Source organism: Gorilla gorilla, chromosome 1 (assembly GCF_029281585.2).
Source record: "Gorilla gorilla gorilla isolate KB3781 chromosome 1, NHGRI_mGorGor1-v2.1_pri, whole genome shotgun sequence".
NCBI lineage: Eukaryota > Metazoa > Chordata > Mammalia > Primates > Hominidae > Gorilla > Gorilla gorilla.
The window spans coordinates 105,978,104-106,001,445 of NC_073224.2; the positions used below are offsets into that span (position 1 = coordinate 105,978,104).

Genomic DNA, 23,342 nt, shown 5'->3' on the forward strand with positions numbered 1-23,342 from the left:
ATTTTCTTTTTGGTTTTTTTAGAGACAGGGTCTTGTACCCTGGCTGGAGTGCAGAGGCACAATCATGACCCACTGCAGCCTCAAACTCCTGCTCAAGCAGTCCTCCTGCCTTGGCCTCCCAAAGTACTGGGATTACAGGCGTGAGCCACTTCACCTGTCCTAAAAGAAGTCTTTTAATATTTCTTTTATTTTTATTTATTTATTTATTTTCGAGGCAGAGTCTTGCTCTGTTGCCAGGCTGGAGTGCAGTGGTGTGATCTTGGATCACTGCAATCTCCACCTCTCTGGTTCAAGGGATTCTCCTGCCTCAGCCTCCCAAGCAGCTGGGACTACAGGCGTGCGCCACCACGCCCAGGTAATTTTTGTATTTTTAGTAGAGATGGGATTTCAGCATGTTGGCCAGGCTGGTCTCGAACTCCTGACCTCAGGTGATATGCCCACCTTGGCCTCCCAAAGTGCTAGGATTACAGGCATGAGCCACCATGCCCGGCCTAATATTTCTTTTATTTATTTATTTTATTTTTTATTTTTTTGAGATGGAATCTCGCTCTGTCGCCCAGGCTGGAGTGCAGTGGTACGATCTCAGCTCACTGTAACCTCCACCTCCCAGGTTCACGCCATTCTCCTGTCTCAGCCTCCCGAGTAGCTGGGACTACAGGCGCCCGCCATGACGCCCAACTAATTTTTTTGTATTTTCAGTAGAGACGGGGTTTCACCTTGTTAGCCAGGATGGTCTCGATCTCCTGACCTCGTGATCCACCCGCCTTGGCCTCCCGAAGTGCTGGGATTACAGGCATGAGCCACTGCACCCGGCCCATATTTCTTTTAAAGAAAGATTGGAAAATACAGAAAGTTAGAAAGAACAATAAAAAGGCAAAAATCTACTACCATGTTTTTTAGTGCATGTCCTTCAGTCTTTATATGTAAATTGTTTTTAATAGTTATGTAATTATATAGTTTTACATGGCCTGGTCTTTTCACCTTATATAAATAATAAGATACACACGCACACACACATTTTGGCACCTTATATAAATAATAAGCAATACACACACACACACATTTCGGAGACAGAGTCTTGCTCTGTTGCCCAGGCTGGAGTGCAGTGGCATGATCATGGCTCATTGTAGCCTCAACTTCCTGGGCCCAGGAATCAGTCCTCCTACTTCAGTTCTCCGAGTAGCTGGGACCACAGGCACATGCCACTATACCTGGCTAATTTTTTTTCTTTTTTTTTAAAGACAGGGTCCCACTACGTTGACCAGGCTGGTCTAAAACTCCTAGGCTCAAGCAGCCCTCCCATCTCGACGTCCTAAAGTGTTGGGATTACAGACAGGTACAGACATGTACCTGGCCCTTTAAAAAAATATTGTTACATATTCTATATAAACATAATTTTTTTTTTTTTTTTTTTTTTTGAGATGGAGTCTCGCTTTGTTGTCCAGGCTGGAGTGCAGTGATGCGATCTTGGCTCACTGCAAGCTCCGCCTCCTGGGTTCATGCTATTCTCCTGCCTCAGCCTCCCAAGTAGCTGGGACTACAGGCGTCCGCCACCACGTCTGGCTTTTTTTTTTTTTTGTATTTTTAGTAGAGACGGGGTTTCACCATATTAGCCAGGATGGTCTCAATCTCCTGACTTCGTGATCCGCCTGCCTTGGCTTCTCAAAGTGCTGGGATTACAGGCATGAGCCACTGCGCACAGCCATAAACATAATTTTTAATGGTTGCGTGAAAGGATGTACTTAACTTCCTATTTTGGGACATCTAAATTGTTTTGAAGATTTTGCTGTTACATATGATGCTAAAAAGAAATTTTCTTTGTAACTAAACTTTTTTTTCCTATTTCATATTATTTCTTTAGATTCTCAGAAATGGAGTTATTGGGCTGAGCACGGAGGCTCATGCCTGTAGTGCCAGCACTTTGGGAGGCTGAGGTAGGAGGATTACTTGAGCCCAGGAATTCAAGACCAGCCTGGGGAAAATGGCGAGATTTTTTTTTCTTTGACTTAGCAATTATCTTTCTTTTCCTTCCTTCCTTCATTTTTTTCTTTGACTTAGCAATTACCTTTCCCTCCCTCCTTCCCTCTCTTTCCCCTCCTCTTTTTTTTTTTTTTTTTTTGAGATGTAGTTTTGCTCTTGTTGCCTAGGCTGGAGTGCAGTGGCACAATTTTGGCTCACTGCAACCTCTGCCTTCCGGGTTCAAGCAATTCTCATGCCTCAGCCTCCCGAGTAGCTGGGATTACAGGTGCCTGCCACCACGCCCAGCTAATTTTTGTATTTTTAGTAGAGACAAGGTTTCACCATGTTGACTGGGCTGGTCTTGAACTCCTGACCTCAAGTGATCCACCTGCCTCAGCTTCCCAAAGTGCTGGGATTGCAGATGTGAGCCACAGTGGCTGGCCCCTTTTCTTTTTTGAGACAGGGTCTTGCCATGTCACTGAGGTTGGAGTGCAGTGGCCCAATCTCAGCTCACTGCAGCCTTGACCTCCCAGGCTCAAGGCCTGCAGCCCCTCCCGCCCCCCCAACCCAAGTAGCTGGGACTACACATGCGCCACCATGCCTGGTTAGTTTTTGTATGTTTTGTAGAGACGGGATTTCACCGTGTTGCCCAGGCTGGTCTTAAACTCCTGAGTTCAAGCAGTCTGCTCGCCTTGGCCTCCCAAAGTGCTGGGACTACAGGTGTGAGCAACCATGCCCGGCTGAGATTTTTTTAAAATAAAAAATTTAGTTGAGTGCAGTGGTGTGCTCCTATAGTTCCAGCTAGTTGGGAGGCCAAGATGGGAGGATCCCTTGAGCCCAGGAGCTCAAGGTGGCAGTGAGCTATGATCATGCCACTGTACTCCAGCCTGAGTAACAGAGTGAGAGCTTGTCTCTTAAAAAGAAAGAAAGGAAGAGATAGAAAGAAAGAATTTGAGTTACTGGGTAGATAGATAGGATTTTACAGGTGACCAGATTAGGGGATTCAGGAAGGAGGAAGAGGAGCAAACACTTTCAGGATTGATGCTGTATGTGTACTTCAAATGCGACCCATCTAGAGGCCCATAATATCAAGGTATCCCAATAGTAGAAGTAAAAAGAGTGATCACTAGGTTAAGGTGGTAACATGAGCAATATTTTAGTTCAATAGTGTACAGAGATTACAAGGGGATCGGCCTATTTTATTGTTTATAATCTTTCCTAATCTCCTTAAAAGAAATTCACTTTTTCTTTCCCTGAATGTCTGTAGCATGTTGATTGTACCTCTTATGTGACACTTTCCTATTCTCACTTGTTTTATATTTGTATTTCTCTAGGTGAAGAGCCCCTTGAGGGCAAGGTTCTTGTTTTTACCTCACCTAGCACAGTGTCTTGAATGAAGTATATATTACATGTTTATTAGATCAATGAAGGAAAGAAACATTATCTAACAATCTTCGTAGGTATTAAGTCACTCCTTTATGTAAGATCACTGCTTTGAAAGATGTTTCAGAAATTTGGTAACACGGCTCAGAGCAGACTCTAGAAATGAAACATGGACCTGAATTATTTACGTTAATGTTTTCTTATTTTTTCTGAGTGGATTCCTGCTCCCTTTACAGAGGTTGTAGTCTGATTGAAAACTCTGGCAAAGATTGACTGCTACTCTAGGAAAGTGTTAAGGTAGCAGAAGGTACTTTTGTTTCTATTGCCCAGTTTTGTCCTTTTTTTTTTTTGAGACGGAGTCTTGCAGTTGTTGCCCAGGCTTGAGTGCAATGGCGCGATCTTGGCTCACTGAAACCTCCACCTCCCGGGTTCCAGCAATTCTCCTGCCTCAGCCTCCTGAGTAGCTGAGATTACAGGCGCCCGCCACCATGCCCAGCTAATTTTTGTATTTTTAGTAGAGATGGGGTTTCAGCATGTTGGCCAGGCTGATCTCGAACTCCTGACCTCAGGTGATCCACCCACCTTGGCCTTCCAAAGTGCTGGGATTACAGGCGTGAGCCACCACTCCTGGCCCCAGTTTTGTACTTCTTTGCCTAGTTTGGGACTATGAACAAGAGGAAATGTAGCTTTGTTTGACTTCTGCCACTTCCTCTTTCCATTCTTCCATTTGGGTGGGTGTTCCGGTAGCTTGTGTTGAGAAATTTTAACTTCTTAATGTTTTGTATTATCAGCAGGCTTAAAGTATTTATTGTTGGCTTTCCTCAGGCTGGATTTTGATGATGATGGAGAAGGGAACAGTAAATTTTTGAGGTAAGAGACTGAAAAACTTTCCTTAGATGTCTGATATTAAAAATTAGTTTATGATCTTTATACTTCTGACTTGCAAATTTTTGTCCTTAGGTCTAAGGAGAGTACTTCATCCTAAAACTATAAGTATTCATATATCTCAGAAAATTTTTAAGCATTCCGTTAATATCTCTAGAGACTAAAGGACCTCAGTGAGGAGAGGACGGCATTTACAAACCCTCTGTATCAGTTCTCTACTACTTCATAGCCTAAAAAGAACAACAGTTCGTTATTTCTCAATTCTGTGGATTGACTGCATGTTTATTCTGCTTATCTCACCTAGACTCATTCATAAGACTGCATTCTCAGCTGGTCAGCTGAGAACTGGACTCAGCTGGGATGGCTAGGTATTTCTGTCTATGTGTTTTTTTACCCTCAAGGAGGCCAGACTGAATTTTTTCATGTGGTGATGGCTACAATCTACAGCACAAATCCCAGTGTGCAAGTGCTTATCAAGCCTCTGCTTATATGACATTTGCTTATGTCCCATTGGCCAAAGCAAGTCATATGTTCCAGGTGTGAGTGTGTGAGGGGGTTACACAAGGAAGTACATACTGAGAGGTGTAATTCATTGCTTGAGGTGTCATTAATCTGTGACTCTGTCATACCCTCTGACACCTGTTGACACCTCTTATAGGTAGCAGGAATTGGAATTTGTATTTTTTTGTTTTGTTTTTTTTTTGAGACGGAGTCTTGCTCTGTCGCCAGGAGTGCAGTGGTGCGATCTCGGCTCACTGCAACCTCCGCCTCCTGGGTTCTAGTGATTCTCCTGCCTCAGCCTCCCAAGTAGCCAGGACTACAGGTGCGTGCCACCATGCCCAGCTAATTTTTGTATTTTTTATTTTTTATTAATTTTTTTTTTTATTGATCATTCTTGGGTGTTTCTCGCAGAGGGGGATTTGGCAGGGTCATAGGGCAATAGTGGAGGGAAGGTCAGCAGATAAACAAGTGAACAAAGGTCTCTGGTTTTCCTAGGCAGAGGACCCTGCGGCCTTCCGCAGTGTTTGTGTCCCTGGGTACTTGAGATTAGGGAGTGGTGATGACTCTTAATGCGCATGCTGCCTTCAAGCATCTGTTTAACAAAGCACATCTTGCACCGCCCTTAATCCATTTAACCCTGATTGGACACAGCACATGTTTCAGAGAGCAGTGGGTTGGGGGTAAGGTCATAGATCAACAGCATCCCAAGGCAGAAGAATTTTTCTTAGTACAGAACAAAATGGAGTCTCCTATGTCTACTTCTTTCTACACAGACACAGCAACAATCTGATTTCTCTATCTTTTCCCCACATTTCCCCCTTTTCTATTCGACAAAACCGCCATCGTCATCATGGCCCATTCTCAATGAGCTGTTGGGTACACCTCCCAGACGGGGCGGCGGCCGGGCAGAGGGGCTCCTCACTTCCCAGAAGGGGCGGCCAGGCAGAGGCGCCCCCCACCTCCCGGACGGGGCGGTGGCGCCCCCCACCACCCTCCCGGACGGGGCGGCTGCCCGGCGGAGACGCTCCTCACTTCCCGGACGGGGTGGCTGCGGGGCAGAGGGGCTCCTCACATCTCAAGACGGGGCGGCTGCTGGGCGGAGGGGCTCCTCACTTCTCAGACGGGGCGGCTGCCGGGCGGAGGGGCTCCTCACTTCTCAGACGGGGCAGCCGGACAGAGACGCTCCTCACCTCCCAGACGGGGTCGCGACCGGGCAGAGGCGCTCCTCACATCCCAGACGGGGCGGCAGGGCAGAGGCGCTCCCCACATCTCAGAGGATGGGCTGCGGGGCAGAGACGCTCCTCACTTCCTAGACGGGATGGCGGCCGGGAAGAGGCGCTCCTTACTTCCCAGACTGGGCAGCTGGGCAGAGGGGCTCCTCACATCCCAGACGATGGGCGGCCAGGCAGAGATGCTCCTCACTTCCCAGACGGGGTGGCGGCCAGGCAGAGGCTGCAATCTCGGCACTTTGGGAGGCCAAGGCAGGCGGCTGGGAGGCGGAGGTTGTAGTGAGCCGAGATCACGCCACTGCACTCCAGCCTGGGCAACATTGAGCACTGAGTGAACGAGACTCCGTCTGCAATCCCGGCACCTCGGGAGGCCGAGGCTGGCAGATCACTCGCGGTTAGGAGCTGGAGACCAGCCCGGCCCACACAGCGAAACCCCGTCTCCACCAAAAAAATACGAAAACCAGTCCGGCGTGGCAGTGCGTGCCTGCAATCGCAGGCACTCGGCAGGCTGAGGCAGGAGAACCAGGCAGGGAGGTTGCAGTGAGCGGAGATGGCAGCAGTACAGTCCAGCTTCGGCTCGGCATCAGAGGGAGACCGTGGAAAGAGAGGGAGAGGGAGACTGTGGGGAGAGGGAGACCGTGGGGAGAGGGAGACGGAGAGGGAGAGGGAGAGGGCTAATTTTTGTATTTTTAGTAGAAACAGGGTTTCACCATGTTGGGCAGGATGGGCTCGATCTCTTGACCTCGTGATCCGCCCTCCTCGGCCTCCCAAAGTGCTGGGATTACAGGTGTGAGGAATTTGTATTTTTGAGTAGTTAATATTCTGGAGCTTTTAAAATGGACTATTTATTTGTTTGTTTTTTTGAGACAGAGTCTTCCTCTGTCGCCCAGGCTGGAGTGCAGTGGTGCAATCTTGGCTCACTACAACTTCTGCCTTCCAGGTTCAAGCGATTCTAGTGCCTCAGCCTCCTGAGTAGCTGGGACTACCACACCTGGCTAATTTTTGTATTTTTAGTAGAGATGGGGTTTCACCATGTTAGCCAGACCGGTCTTGAACTCTTGGTCTTAAGTGGTCCACCCGCCTCAGCTTCCCAAAGGGCTGGGGTTATAGGCATAAGCCACCATGTCCAGCCTATTTTCTTCTTATTTTTTTGAGACAGGGTCTTACTCTATCACTCAGACTGGAGTGCAGTGGCACAGTCTCGGCTCACTACAGCCTCGACCTCCAGGGCTCAAGCGATCCTCCCACCTCAGTCTCCCAAGTAGCTGGGTCTACAGGTGTGAGCCATAATACCTGGCTAATTTTAAAATTATGTTGCCCAGGCTGGTCTTAAACTCCTGTGCTCAAGCAGTCCTCCCACCTTGGCCTTCCAAAGTGTTGGGATTACAGGCATGAGCCACTGTACCTGGCCTGAAAATGGACTTTTTAATATATTGATGAAGGAGTTCTTTCAGAAAAGGGGGATATTCTTGCTGAAGACCAATTGCTTGTCTTGTTTTCAAGTAAGAAAAACAGTAAGACTCAAAAGGAAGAGAACTTTGACTGCAACCTGCTTTTTTTCTTTCCAGAGTTGAAAATATTACCCAGGTAGTCTGTACGTTGCTGAGTAACAGACAATTTGATAAAGGAGCCCAATGAAAAAAAAATGATTTGATTGTGTGGGTGCCCAGATTTAATATCATTTATTTATTTTCTTTCTTTCTTTTTTTTTGAGACTGATTTTCACTCTTGTTGCCCAGGCTGGAGTGCAATGGTATGATCTCGGCTCACCGCAACCTCTGCCTCCCAGGTTCAAGCGATTCTCCTGCCTCAGCCTCCCGAGTAGCTGGGATTACAGGCATGCACTACCACGCCCGGCTAATTTTGTATTTTTAGTAGAGATGGGGTTTCTCCATGTTGGTCAGGCTGGTCTTGAACTGCCGACCTCAGGTGATCCGCCCACCTCGGCCTCCCAAAGTGCTGGGATTATAGGCATGAGCCACCACGCCTGGCCCATTTCTTTTTCTTATTTGTTTGTTTTGTTAACTAAGTTTTTTCTTTAATTGGGAAAGTAATATAAGTGTATTTTATTACAGAAATTTCAGGCTGGGCCTGGTGGCTTACACCTGTAATCCCAGCACTTTAGGAGGCTGAGGTGGGTGGATCGCTTAAGCTCTGGAATTCAGGACCAGTCTGGGCAACATGGCAAAACTCCATCTGTACAAAAGATGTTACAAAAATTAGCTGGATGTGCTGGTGTGTGCCTAGTCTCAGCTACTCGGGAAGCTGAGGTGGGAGGGTGGTTTGAGTCCTGGAAGCAGAGATTGCAGTGAGCCAAGGTTGTGCCACTGCTCTCCAACCTGGGCGACCTTGCCTCAAAAAAGAAAAACAACAAAATTTCAAACAGTACAGAGTTATATATAGTGAAAGCACATCTTCGTTTTACTTTGGATCTTCAGAACTCCTTTTTTTTTTGAGAGGAGTCTCGCTCTTGTTGCCCACGTTGGAGTGCAGTGGTTCGATCCCTGCTCATTGCATCCTCCGCCTCCTGAGTTCAAGCTATTCTCCTGCCTCAGCCTCCTGAGTAGCTGGGATTACAGGCGCCTGCCACCATGCCCGGCTAATTTTTGTACTTTTAGTAGCGACAAGGTTTCGCCATGTTGGCCAGGCTGGTGTCTCAAACTCCTGATCCACTCGGCTCGACCTCCCAAAGTGCTGGGATTACAAGTGTGGGCCACTGCCCCCAGCCTGGACCTTCAAAACTCTTTAGACAACTACAGTTTCCAGTTTGTTGAGTATCCTTCCAAAAATAGTGTATATACAATTGTATATAAATGTGTATGTGTGAGCATACACACACTTACCTCCTCAGTTTTTTTTGCACAAAGGATGTCCATATTGTAAATTACTTGCCATTTTTTAGTTTTATAATGCTTCATACAGTTAATAGCATCTATCTTCTTTTTTTATAGTAACATTTAAAGTTAAGGCTCATATTTCTGGCTACTCTCTAGATGAACTTTGCCAAATACTCTTGAAAACAACAACCGTGACTTGGCCATCATAAAGAAATAGTTGCGAGTGGAAGTATAATTCTCTAAGAGGTCTCTTGAGACTTAATGAGTCTCAATAAATGTGAAGAAGGGAAGAGATTTCAATTTCTGGAGAAGATAGACTTTTTCAAACAGCTTTATTGAGAATTCCTCCTATTGAGAATCCTGAATTATAATGATACATGCTATTAGTGGAACTTCACTGTGTGTATGAAAGATATGAGGGTAACCACTAGTCTTTTTTTATACCCGTGAATTAGCTCTAACCCTGAGTCATTGCTTCCATAAAATCCAGTAGTCACAGCTACATGCTGATCCAAAGAGAGGTTCGTTTGTCCTTTTCCTAACCATAAAAAAAGACTATCATAGTTTATCTTACCAAGTCGGGTTGTTGTGCCTGAGAAAAGCACTGCCAAATTCCCTTTCCCCCTTCTTTTTTTTTTTTTTTTTTTGAGACGGAGTCTCGCTCTGTTGCCACAAATGCAGTGGCGTGATCTCAGCTCACTGCAACCTCCGCCTCCCAGGTTCAAGTGATTCTGCTGCCTCAGCCTCCCAAGTAGCTGGGACTATAAGCACGTGCCACCACACCCAGCTAATTTTTGTATTTTTAGTAGAGACGGGGTTTCACCATGTTGGCCAGAGTGGTCTGGATCTCTTGACCTCGTGATCTGCCCAGCGTTGGCCTCCCAAAGTGCTGGGATTACAGGCGTGAGCCACTGCGCCCAGCCTCCCCCTTCTTTTTTCTGGGTATATATATACAAAATAATCGAAGGCAGAATCTTGAAGAGATATTTGCACACTCATGTTTATTGGCCCATTTTGCGCAATAGATAAGAGGTCGAAGTAACCGAAATGTCCACTGACAGATGAGTGGATACAGAAAATGTAGTATGTACATACAAGGGAATATTATTCAGCCTTAAAAAGAAAGAACCTGTCATATGCTGCAAGATGGATGAATCTTAAGGACATTATACTGAAAGAATAAGCCAATAACAAAAAGACAATTACTGTATGATTCCACTTACATGAGGTATCTACAAGTAGTCAAATTCATAGACACAGAAAGTAAAATGGTGGTTGCTAGGGGTTGGGGTGAAGGAGAAATGAGAAAATGGTGTTTGATGAGTATAGAGTTTCAGTTAGTTGCAAAATGAAAAAGTTCTAGATATCTGTTGCACAACAATGTGAATATGGTTAGCACTACTCAACTGTACACTTAAAAATGGTATACAGTAAATTTTATGTGTTTTTTACCAGAATTGGAAAAAAAACCCAAAACTAACCCCTTACTTTAGAATTGGGCTGACAGGCCAGTCAGCTGTGTTGTCATTAGATCATCATCTTTTTTTGGTGTGTCTGGTAAGGGTAATGGAAATACCAGAAACCTGACAAATAATAGTTGTGGGTCTTTTAAGTTCTATGGGGTGCTGCTGTTATTTCTATCACTTTGTGATGCTTTTCCATTGGCTTTTTTTCTATTGAATATTTCCACCCCTTTCTAGTTTACTTTTCAGAGTGAAATAGATGTAACAAGTGTAATGCTTTGAAACAATCCTTTTTCTCTCCTTCAGGTGTGATGATGATCAGATGTCTAACGATAAGGAGCGGTTTGCCAGGTAATATTGTAGTAGGTAATATATTGTAATATATAATATGATCCATGTTGTAGAACCAGACAATCCTAGCATATTGACTTAATTTTTTCTGGATGAGACGGAATTTCTCTGTTTAATATCTTTCCTATTTGGAAGTATGTGAAACTTAGTATTATAACTGTCATTTATGTTCAGGTGACATGGCTTCAAACTGGCAGTATATTTTATACAGTGTTTTTCTGTGTATGTGATAACTAAAGCAATGTGCTTGCAAGGTTTCCATAGGAGCACAAATTATGGATTTTGTGCTTGCATTTATTATTAAATGGATCTACAAAAATAGGAATACAGATAATGGTTCTGTAATTAATTTATTTATTTTGAGACAGAGTCTTGCTCTGTTGCCCAGGCTGGAGTGCAATGGCGCCATCTCGGCTCACTGCAACCTTCACCTCCCGGGTTCAAGCGATTCTCCTGCCTCAGCCTCCTGAGTAGCTGGGATTATAGGCCCCTGCCACCACGCCCGGCTAATTTTTGTATTTTTAGTAGAGATGGGGTTTCACCATGTTGGTCAGGGTGATCTTGAACTCCTGACCTTGTGATCTGCCCGCCTCGGCCTCCCAAGGTGCTAGGATTATAGGTGTGAGCCACCGCACCCGGCCTATTTTATTTTTTTGAGACAGAGTCTCACTCCATCGCCCATGCTGTAGTACAGTGGTGTAATCTCAGCTCACTGTAACCTCTGCCTCCTGGGTTCAAGCTGTTCTTCCACCTCAGCCTCCCTAGTAGCTGGGAATATGGGCATGTGCCACCATGCCTAGCTAATTTTTGTAATAATTTTTTTTAGCAGAGATGGGGTTTCACCATGTTGGCCAGGCTTGTCTCGAACTCCTCACCTCAAGCGATTCACCCACCTCAGCCTCCCAGAGTGCTGGGATTACAGGTGTGAGCCACTGTGCCTGGCCTATTATTTTATTTTAATATATGTATATTTTTTAGAGACATTGTTTTCATTGTGTTTCCCAGGCTGGAGTACAGTGGCATGATCATAGCTCACTGCAGCCTCAAACTCTGGGGTTTCAGTGATCCTCCTACCTCAGTTTCCCAAATATTGGGATTATATGCATAGCCACCATGCCTGGTTGGTCCTGTTTTTTTAAAAATGACGGTAAGAGGCCAGGAGTGGTGGCATATGCCTGTAATTCCAGCACTTTGGGAGGCAGAGGCAGGTGGATCACTTGAGGTCAGGAGTTCAAAACCAGCCTGGCCAACATGGTGAAACCCCATCTCTACTAAAAATATAAAAATTAGCCAGGCATCATGGTGGGCACTCATAATCCCAGCTACTCTAGAGGCTGAGGCATGAGAATTGCGTGAGCCCGGGAGGTGGAGGTTGCAGTGAGCAGAGATGGCACCATTGCACTCCAGCCTGGGTGACAGCAAGATTTTGTATCAGAAAAAAAAAAAAAAGACAGTAAGGAAACAGTTTTTGTGACAAGTAAAGTTTTGATTGAAAAAAAATTTGTTTAAATTACCTATCAAGATGATGAAATATACTTTTTTTATTAAATTCTTAACTCAAATGTCAGTTTTCTTTTTAGAAAGTTTTTATTAAATATTAGGCAATACATTATTTCTTTTTTAAAAATTAAGTTTGTAGCTACCTCAGAAAGATGAATAATTCGTTATTTCAAAATCCAGTGATTAACTGAGCACTTAGCACTTAGAATTTGTTCGTTGCTGATGCTCCTGGTCTTGGGAACATACTTTAAGAACCATTGATGTAGAGAGATTACAAATATCAGGGGAAGTAGTTAAAAACTATTCTGGAGTGATGAGATGCAATCTCAGGCTTTGAATTAGAGGGTATTATATAAAATGCATTGTAGGGATATTTCTCTGGTAGCAGTTATAGAATTGATTAAAGGGATGGACTGTTAGACTGTAGGGAGGTAGATAGGAAGCTGTTGCAATAATAAGACAGCTATAAAACCATGAGGGCCTGGGCTAGAGTGGCAGTGGTAACAGGAAAGGAGTGAAGTTAAGAGGTTTTTGAAGAATAATTTGTTTATCAAAACTAATTGAAATAAATATTTGTAAAGTCTTTAGGACGTGAACCATCTCTAAAATGAGAAGTTAATCATAGATACTTGGAGGATAGTTTTTCAAGCTTCATTGAAAAGTCAGGCCATCAGTTATTATTGGCAGTATCTTGATGAAATTTCAAAAAGCCATGAAAACATCGCATGAATGATTTTGGTTTTCATTTGTCCTGCTTAATGTGCATATATTTCATTCAGGAATACTGAGGTGGATTAGGGATTGTGGATCTGTAGTAGTAGGGGTAGTAGAAATAGGAATTTTAGATGCTTAACTTTTTTTTTAAATAACAGAATTCATTCATATGATTTGTTAAGGTAGTGCCCCTCACATATCCTCCTTGGGATATAAAGGGTCTTAAAAGCTGAAAACTTTTTGAAAAACTTTTGGGAATATGCATAGCCACCATGCCTGGTTAGTCTTGTTCTTTTAAAAATGACAGTAAGAGGCCGGGAGTGGTGGCTTATGCCTGTAATTTCAGCACTTTGGGAGGCAGAGGCAAAAGTTGCTCAACTTTTTGAAAAAAAAGAAGTTTGTAGTTTGTTAAGGAACTATATAGAAGAAATAACCCAAGGAATGTAAAACTCTAAACTGCTGACTATCACTCAGTTCTCCTTCTCTTGTCATCAGAATATACGCGTAAATTTTTACATTCTTCTTCATTGTTACTGTGTTATTTTCTGCCTATTGACCATTTTATAAAAACATTCCCATATATTGATAAGGTTATTATATTTGTCATTTTTAATAGCTAAATAATCTTTTAGCTTGTTAACCTGTCATACTTAGACATTTTATTCAGGGCCTCTTTATCTATATAAATATATTTAAAATGGAATTGACACATTCCTGACACAATGGCCTGCCAACACCTTGCTATTTCCTCAGTTGCCACCCATCATTACAGTATCTCAGTTTTCTGGAAAAATTTAGTGATGGTTCTTTGTATCCTTCTCCAGTGGAGAGGGAATTGTTACTTTTGATCCATTCCTGTGTGGCTATACTGCAGAGAAATGGCAAAAGGACTGAATCAAAGTTAATAATTATTTTAGGAACAAATCAATAATAGAAGATATGCCAGAAACCTACCTCTTAGAGTTATTTATATAATTTCTCCAGTGAAATCTGGTTGGTTATTTTGTCACTGTGTGGCACGTGCATGTGTTGTTTGTGTGAGAGGGAGAGAGATTATATTTGTCATCACTTGTTTGATAGTATCATCTTTAATTTACTCTGTCTTTAATTTTTTCATTATAGAATAGCACATGTGGATATCATTTTCTTTCCAGATTGGGAACAGTGCATGAAAATGGTATTCCTGAATTCCCTTGGTTGGTTCTTGTTCAGACTCTGTATATCTTTGGTCCCTACAGAGATCGATTGGCAAAATGCTTTCTGTGTTTAGATCATGTTAATTTACTATATATTGGCTTTGCTTTTATGTTGACCTTTAATCTTGTAAGTTACTTTTTCTTTATCCTAACAGATGGCTTTGTAGAGTTACAGGCAAGGTTCCTGCCTATAATTCCATTTCCCTCCTCTCTTCTCTGCATCTGTTTAGTTCTATATCCTTTTCTCTCTTCTTTCTCCTTTTCTTTTTTTTTCCTCCCTCCATTTCCTCTCCCTCCCTCCTTCCTTTTTCCCTTCCTCCCTCCCCCCTTCCTTCCTTCTTTTTTATTTTAATTTTAGCTTAGTTCATTAATTCTATTTTTAGGTCGGATGATGAGCAGAGCTCTGCGGATAAAGAGAGACTTGCCAGGTAGGAGAACAGTGTCTTTTAGCATGATGAAGCAGATGATGCTGCTTTTTCTATCCTTTTTCTTACTCTTTCTTTTCTTCCCCTTTCTCTTTGTATTTTTCCTTATCTGTGGCAAGAGAGGACAAGATTTTTTAGAAGTTTGAGTGTAACAGGAACTTTGGCTTCCCCCATCAGAAAGTGGGTGAGTTGAGGGAACTTTGCTTAGGGATTTAAGAAATTGCTATTAGTTTTAAGTTTTTTTTTCTTTTTCTCTTTATGTCAGTACTAAGTTTCACAGAACAAAAAGCTCTTAGAAGGAATGCAACTGTGCCAGTTGGTGCTTTAACAGGGAAATACTCTTTTTATCAGAAAACCAATAAATATATCTGTATTGGTGATTAGTTCCCAGTATTTAGGCCTCAGCATTTACTCCACACCTCTAGGAAACTCACACCTATTTTCCTATGAAGACTCACAGCCTAGATTATTCTCACAACAGAACTAGTGTTGCTTTGGTGACCGAATCCTTTCTTGTGGTAGTTTTCTAGAAAAGTTTTAGTTTCCTTGATGTGGCTATTTAAAAGACCAAGTTTCTGTACTTACGTGTCAGAAATCTGTCAGATACTAGGAAGATGAGTGCTTTATGTTTGAGAATAGAATTTTATGTCTTAGGCAAAGTGTAACTAAATATGGGCCTATGTGGAGAGACCCTTTTTGCCATTTAGAAAGGAGACTCTAGAATTCTCTTTGGAGACTGTTGTTTGTAATGTAAAAATACTGCAGAAGAAATATGCATAGACTTTTCTGTTTTCTAGTATCTGTGATTTGGGGGTGACTTAGGAAATAGATCATTGATGCCAATACCCATTTTTACTATATTCCCCCTTTTTTCTACTATTTCCTCTTTAATCTGGGTCACAAACTCATTTTGCTGACAGTTTAACTCGAGCTTCTTACTAACCCTTTCACTGTTCAGAAAATGGATTTGGCATGATGTGGTGGAGAAAACATTGTATTGGGAAGAGAGCAGCCTGGGGAAAGTCACTTACCTACTTGACCTCCCTTTGCTCTTCTCAGAAAAAAGAGATTTATGTTAGATTTTTAATTTTCTTTCTTTCTTTTTTTTTTGGACAAAGAACTTTTGTTCAAGTAGAATTCTTAAGTGGTAACAGAAATAAATAAAAGAGATAAAGCAGGCCGGGCGCAGTGGCTCATGCTTGTAACCCTAGCACTTTGGGAGGCCGAGGCAGGCAGATCACGAGGTCAAGAGATGGAGAATATCCTGGCCAACTTGGTGAAACCGCGTCTCTACTAAAAATAAAAAAAAAAAGCTGGGCGTAGTGGTGTGCGCCTGTAGTCCCAGCTACCTGGGAGGCTGAGATAGGAGAATTGCTTGAACCCAGAAGGCGGAGGTTGCGGTGAGCCGAGATCCCGCCACTGTACTCCAGCCTGGGTGACAGAGCAAGACTCCATCTCAAAAAAAAAAAAAAAAAAAAAAAAGAAGAGAGATAAGGCAAATATTTGAGTAGAAGCAGAAATGCAGCATGTTGCATGATTATCTCCTTGAGGCATCCCCATGGAGGACACTGAGAAACTTAATGGGCTTTAAAAAATTCCTGTTGGAAAACTGCTGGATTATTCCTGTTAACAGTGATATCTTTCTGTCTTAATTTTGAGGAAGTCAGTGTTGGAGCTGTGGTCTATTTACCTGGGTGAGATTCCAATTGTCTTGCCAGACCTTTAATCATCCTCCTCTCCATTCCACTCCTCCAGTTAACTTCATCCCAGACTGGGGACCCATATGGGACTTTTAGTGGATGGTGTATCTTAAGTCTTGTAAGAAGTTTAGTGCACTGGCAGCACACCCAGATAAAGAAGGTAGGACTTTGTGCATTAATGGGCCAAATAAAACTTCAAAATCTTCAAATTCTGCCTTTTAATGTTGCAAATAAGAGAGAGGCTTACCATATTTTATAGACCAAGGAAATCTATACTATCAATTCTTGTATCAGCTATGGAGCCACATACTTGAGTTGGCAAAAATTGGTCCTTTTATTTTCTGGCCTTTAAATAGTTGAATTAGTAAGCATGGGAGTTAACCAAGCTGAGGTTATATGTTCCATAGGAACTTAAGTGAGTAAAATCAGCATTTAAAAATACTATCTTTTTTTTTCTTTTGTTTTTTGTTTTTTTTTTGAAATGGAGTCTCGCTCTGCCACCCAGGCTGAAGTGCAGTGGTGTGATCTCAGCTCACTGCAACCTCCTCCTCCCAGATTCAAGTGATTCTCCTGTCTCAGCCTCCCAAGTAGCTGGGATTACAGATGCATGCCACTGTGCCCTGCTAATTTTTGTATTTTTAGTAGAGACAGGATTTCACCATGTTGGCCAGGCCGATCTCGAACTCCTGGCCTCAAGTAATCCACCTGCCTCCGTCTCCCAAAGTGCTGGGATTATAGGCATGAGCCACCATGCCTGACCTGTCGTTTCTTAAAACAGCTTTTGTTCTGAGGGAGTGGTAATTTACAAAGGATGTGAAGTTGCCAGGAAATAGGGGGAAGGGAATTACATTATCTTGTTCTCTGTCTGCCTTATTAGTTCTGTTTCATGCTTGCTTTGCATGAGAAGGTTGGCAAACCTTATTTTAACTGCTGAGACTTAAGCATCACTAAATCTGAATACCACATTCTTCAGCAGCACACTTGGTATCCATATCACTCTCCCTGCTACCAAATGACCAGATGTGACCACCTGGATGGGGCTTCTCTTTCTTTCCATGCAGGGAAAATCACAGTGAAATTGAACGGCGGCGACGGAACAAGATGACAGCCTACATCACAGAACTGTCAGATATGGTACCCACCTGTAGTGCCCTGGCTCGAAAACCAGACAAGCTAACCATCTTACGCATGGCAGTTTCTCACATGAAGTCCTTGCGGGGAACTGGCAACACATCCACTGATGGCTCCTATAAGCCGTCTTTCCTCACTGATCAGGTCTCTGGGACTTACAGTTCTGAGAGAGTCTGGAATCTGGGTGAATCTCTTGAAAGTTTTCATTTTTTGGACAAGAATTCAGCTTTTCAGGAAGAAGTCAGACAATGGGAAAATGAATTTCAGTCCTTGGCTATAACATTAATTAGCATTGGGACAATGAGAAGTAGAGAAGAGTTGTGAAAACTATTTAATAAGCTAATAAGTATTAATATTTGAGAACTTGACTCATGAATATAGCATATAGGATGGAAGAAGAACAGTGGAATCACAGAGGAAATGACTATGTCCATGGAACCAATTTTCTTTCTTGCCTTTAGGGTTATAGAAGATGGAAGAAATCTATTTCTTATCCCTGAAGCAGCTTCTAGTTTTAGTAATAGAATGAATCTGTCCCACCTTTGGTGATAGAAGAACTGAGAGTCTAATTGTTGCTTAGGGATGTGCTCTGTTACATGTGATCACTATGAAAAAAAGAAGGTGTAAACATTTTCTGCCTTTCAGGAACTTCATCTGAATATAAGTATGTGAGTGGCAGGATATCACAGAAAATAACAGGAAAATGCATAAAGAGAGGAATTGTATTTTTTAATTAGTAATTTTATGTGGGACTAGATAGACATACTGAAGGGATGGCTAAAGTGAATAGAATGGCTAGACTTGAGTGAGGATGGTTAGGGAAGACTTCTGAGGGTAAGGAAGCCATGTTCTATTTTGGTTATTAAAATAACATGATCATTGCAGAAAAATTTGGAAAATGTAGGAGGTATAAGGAAGAAAAAAATTTACTTCAGTATCAATCAAGTATTCCCTTAATGCCACCAATTTAATCAAATGATTAGAAAGAAGGAGAGAATATAGTTTGAGAAAATGGAATAAGAATTTTCCAAATAGGATGGTCTACTTAAAACTACATACTTTGTAGCTATATACATTGAAATCGTTAATATGTTCTAACAGTACATGTGCAAGTATTCAACAGACTCCAGTTATGCACCTTTTGCGGGCAAACCAGGTGTGTTGTGCTGTGAGAAATAGAAAGAATTGTAAGACAAATGGTTTTCTGGTGGAAACAGACATGTAAATAAATAAATTAAACATAGAACTAGTTCTATAATAGAAGTGCTGTAATGAATCCTGTAAAATGCAGATATGGAAAATGAGTTGGGGAGTAGTGTTGTGGATTTTGGGAAGCACTTGAGCAAAAACCTAGAAGTGTGGAATAATTGGGTTATGCAAAGAAAGTCAAGTGGTTTAGCATGTTTTTGGTAGATAATAGGAAGGTAGGCTGGGATCTAATGATGGAATGTTTAGGTGTTAAAGAATTTAGATTTTAGGCCGGGCGCGGTGGCTCACGCCTGTAATCCCAGCACTTTGGGAGGCCGAGGCGGGCGGATCACGAGGTCAGGAGATCGAGACCATCCTGGCTAACACGGTGAAACCCCGTCTCTACTAAAAATACAAAAAATTAGCCGGGCGTGGTAGTGGGCGCCTGTAGTCCCAGCTACTCGGGAGGCTGAGGCAGGAGAATGGCGTGAACCCGGGAGGTGGAGCTTGCAGTGAGCCGAGATCGCGCCACTGCACTCCAGCCTGGGCGACAGAGCAAGACTCCATCTCAAAAAAAAAAAAGAATTTAGATTTTAATTTTTATGCAGTGGGGAGACATAAAAAATGTATTAGATCTGGTAGCATTTTAAGGATTGATTGAAAGCAGGGCGACTACTTAATTAGTTTTGGTAAAAGATGACTAGGACAGTGACAAAGCATTGGAAAGTAGAATTGATAAAACTGAATTATCACTGGAATGTGAGAGAATAGTTAGATTTTGAGGCTTCTAGCTTGGGAGGATGCTGTTAAGAATATTGGAAGAGCACGGCAGGTTTTTTTTTTTAAGAGGGAAATAATGATTCAGGTTTTGGGATGTTGATGTTGAGTTGCTGGTAGAATATTTATGAATGTTTTACAGATACTTGAAGTTCAAGTCTGCTGAAAGCTCAGGAAAAAACATTAGTCAGGTCTAAGGCTATAGACTTGGTTATTATTTCGTAGTGGGGAAGAGTGAATATGGTTTCCCAGGAAGAAAGTATGGTATTAATAAAGAGGGCTTAAGATGAACTTTGGAAATGTCTACATTTAAGACTTGAACAAAGGAAAGGAAGTCTGAAACAGAAGAGGAAGCAAAAATTGGAGTACAGTCTCATAGAAGAAGGTAGGGAAAAATAAAATTTAAAGGATAAGATGGACGACATTGTCACATTCTGCAGAGAGGTTGAATAAAGTGATGAAGACCCAGGAAAAGGGACTTGAATTGGTAATTAGGAGGACATTAGTAACCTCCTTAAAAATATATGTATGCTGTTCCTGGCAGAACAAAAACCAAACCAAACAGAAAAACAGTAGTTTAGAGTGAGAGTGAAGTGGGATTGAGAAATAATTGAAAGGTAAGAGGATAAAGCCAGTAAATATAACATTATTCTTAGTATAAGCTTGCTGCTGAAAAAGAGAGATGAGGTGGGTCAAATTGAGGGAAGATTTATCTAGAATTGAGAAAACTTGATCATTTTTATAGGCCTGAAGGGAAAGAGAGAAAGTGGGAATATTTGTCAAGCAAGATCCTAAAAAGAGACCAGAGAGGATGGAATTAAGAAGTCAATTATTGTTCATGGTAAGCCTTTTTTTTTTGAGACAGGGTCTCTTGCTCTGTCGCTCAGGCTGGAGTGTGGTGGTATGATCTCTGCTCACTGCAACCTCTGCTTCCCAGGCTCAGGTGATCCTCCCACCTCAGCCTCCGGAGTAGCTGGGACTACAGGCGTGTGCCACCACACCTGGCTAGTTTTGTTTTTGTTTTTGTTTTGTTTTGTTTGTTTGTTTGTAAAGATGGAGTTTTGCCCCGTTGCCTAGGCTGGTCTTGAACTCCTGGACTCAAGTGACCCTCCCACTTTGACCTCCCAAAGTGCTGGGATTACCGGCGGGAGCCGCTGTGCCTAGCCCAAGCCTTTTTATTCTTCTTGAATCCTGAGATAGAGAGGAAGAGGTGGATAGTGACATAGAGAAAGTGAGGAAACATGTATTAGAAAAAACTTTCTTATCGATGAACTACATTTAGGGTGGAAACCTGTGGCTGTGGATCAGGTGTGAACCAGCAGTTGCTTACGGAGAGATGCATGTGGCCTGAAGTGTCTTACTTCTTCCTGTGAATAGAAATACTTGTTTTTTCAGAGTAAAATATTAACTTCTATTTCTTTTCCTTGCGCAGGAACTGAAACATTTGATCTTGGAGGCAGCAGATGGCTTTCTGTTTATTGTCTCATGTGAGACAGGCAGGGTGGTGTATGTCTCTGACTCCGTGACTCCTGTTTTGAACCAGCCACAGTCTGAATGGTTTGGCAGCACACTCTATGATCAGGTGCACCCAGATGATGTGGATAAACTTCGTGAGCAGCTTTCCACTTCAGAAAATGCCCTGACAGGTGAGAGTTATGTGGATGGGAAATGAATGAGAAGTCCTTTCTTGTTTTTTTCCTGAGACTTAAGAGATGTTTTAGCTGTTAAATTGGTTTGTTGACTCTGGCAAGGCTTCAAGAATTTTCTGCTTTAATGAATATAGTCAGTTCTTTTTATCCATATGAGATTATCTACTTTGTGGCTCAGCCTTAGAAAATATTTCATTGGTGATAATATTTTACATTTATCTTAATATTGGTGTAAATAGAACAGTAAAAGCCAAACCTACAATACTTTTTTTTTTTCTGTTCTGAAAGAATTATCCATGTTTTTATCTCATTTGTATGGATAATTATCTGGTATTTTTTCTACCTCCTGGTGCTTGGCTTTGTGCTAGGTTCAATGATAACAGCTTTTTATTCTATAGATATGGTTATTGGTCAATGTATAAGGTGTTTTCTGTTGTTGTTGTTGTTTGTATCTGTACTGTTGTTCTTTTTTTCTCCCCTATTTTATTATGTTCAGTCTTTTGGCCAGAGTTTGACTAGAGGAAACAAGTCATATCTATTCTTGAGCAACTCTAGAAAAAAATTTAAAGTGGAAGCAGGCCGGGCGCGTTGGCTCACGCCTGTAATCCCAGCACTTTGGGAGGCCGAGGCGGGCGGATCACGAGGTCAGGAGATCGAGACCATCCTGGCTAACACGGTGAAACCCCGTCTCTACTAAAAATACAAAAAATTAGCCGGGCGTGGTAGTGGGCGCCTGTAGTCCCAGCTACTCGGGAGGCTGAGGCAGGAGAATGGCGTGAACCCGGGAGGTGGAGCTTGCAGTGAGCCGAGATCGCGCCACTGCACTCCAGCCTGGGCGACAGAGCAAGACTCCGTCTCAAAAAAAAAAAAAAAAAAAAAGTGGAAGCAGATAAAAACTGGTAGTTAAAATGCAAGAAATTTCAATATACTCATATTAGTGTTGTTGATCTTTAGTTTTCCTCCTTTTTTCCCACCCAAAAAAGAGACAGGGTCTCTCTCTTGCCTAGGCTGGGGTACAGTGGCGCATCATAGCTTACTGTAATCTTGAACTCTTCTGGGCTCAGTAATCTGCCTGCTTACAGCTTCTTGAGTAGCTAGGAGTAGTTCATGTCACCACACTTGACCAATTTTTAAATTTTTTGTAGAGACAGTTTCTGTCTGTTGCCCAGACTGGTCTCAAACTCCTGGCCTTCAGCATTCCTCCTCCCATCTTGGCTTCTCAAAGGGCTGGGATTACTGGCATGAGCCACCACACTTGACCAGTTTTCCCCTCCTTTATGTTTTTATGATTTCATTTTTCTAGTTCTTCCTTTTCCCCAAAAGTTGTTCTTCGTTTCTGTATAATAAAGAAGACAAACAGATCTATATGTTTCTATAACATATAAAATTAACTTGGTTTTTTTCTTTTTAAAATTTTTTTTTATTCTTTTTTTTTTTTTTTTGAGACAAGGTCTTGCTTTATTGATGAGGCTAGAGTACAGTGACTCTTCACAGGCACAGTCATAGCACACTACAGCCTCAAACTCCTGCCCTCAAGCAGTCCTCCTGCCTCAGCCTCCTGATTAGCTGGGACTACAGAAAAGTACTTGTTTTTCAACCAATGACATTTACTCTGTATGTATGTCTGTATGTGTATACAGATAATCAGCTATGAGAATATAGCCTTGCCTCTTGTTTTCTACTACTACTTTCCACTCCTACTTTTCCTTGCACAATGTTATTTTCAGTGCTGCCTTTGAACTTAAGAGTGAGATTCATTGATGATAATTGAAGTATTTTAGGCTTGAAAAAAAATTCATCTCCTGCTTGGTCAGTTCTGTTATAAGCAAGGAGATTAAGGGCATGAATAGGATGCTTACTTATCTTTGCCTTCAGTATCTCTCCCCCTCTTCCCCACACACAAAAATGCACTCCAGACTGCTCTTCACATCTTCCTTCAGGGCGTATCCTGGATCTAAAGACTGGAACAGTGAAAAAGGAAGGTCAGCAGTCTTCCATGAGAATGTGTATGGGCTCAAGGAGATCGTTTATTTGCCGAATGAGGTGAGTGTCAAGCTGAGGATTGTGATTTGGTATAGGAAGATCAAGAGCTGAGAGTTTTATTTCTGTCAGAGTTAAGTTGGATTAGCTCCAGTGGATTAAATTTAACTCTCCATACCCAGATGGATTGTAACACAGAATAAAGTATTTGGTAAGGGAACTAACGTTTCTGAACTTGCCAGACACTATGATAGGTGCTTTATATCTGTCATCTTATTTTATCCTCACAATTGCCCTGTAGTGTAAGATTGATGGTTACCATTTTGCAGATGGAAAAACAGATATAAAGAAATGAACTTGGCCAGGTGCAGTGGCTCAAGCCTGTAATCCCAGCACTTTAGGAGGCTGAGGCGAGTGGATCACCTGAGGTCAGGAGTTTGAGACCAGCCTGGCCAACATGGTGAAACCCCATCT

The 23,342-nt window shown here is 42.3% G+C and overlaps 1 protein-coding gene across 12 annotated transcripts in view; it reads left to right on the forward strand.

Moving 5' to 3' along the window:
- ARNT (aryl hydrocarbon receptor nuclear translocator) overlaps window positions 1-23,342 on the forward strand; it is a 66,592-nt gene that overhangs the window by 19,243 nt on the left and 24,007 nt on the right. For 4 of the 12 annotated variants that reach the window (XM_004026601.5, XM_019021846.4, XM_055358271.2 and 1 more), the window contains 6 exons: window positions 4,168-4,212; window positions 10,564-10,608; window positions 14,402-14,446; window positions 17,205-17,418; window positions 20,672-20,885; window positions 22,829-22,931. In XM_004026601.5, the coding sequence (XP_004026650.1) occupies window positions 4,168-4,212; window positions 10,564-10,608; window positions 14,402-14,446; window positions 17,205-17,418; window positions 20,672-20,885; window positions 22,829-22,931 (666 nt within the window). Of the gene's footprint in view, window positions 1-4,133; window positions 4,213-10,563; window positions 10,609-14,401; window positions 14,447-17,204; window positions 17,419-20,671; window positions 20,886-22,828; window positions 22,932-23,342 lie in introns of all 12 variants that reach the window. The other 8 variants (XM_063694589.1, XM_063694615.1, XM_019021849.4 and 5 more) reach the window with 3 other exon arrangements.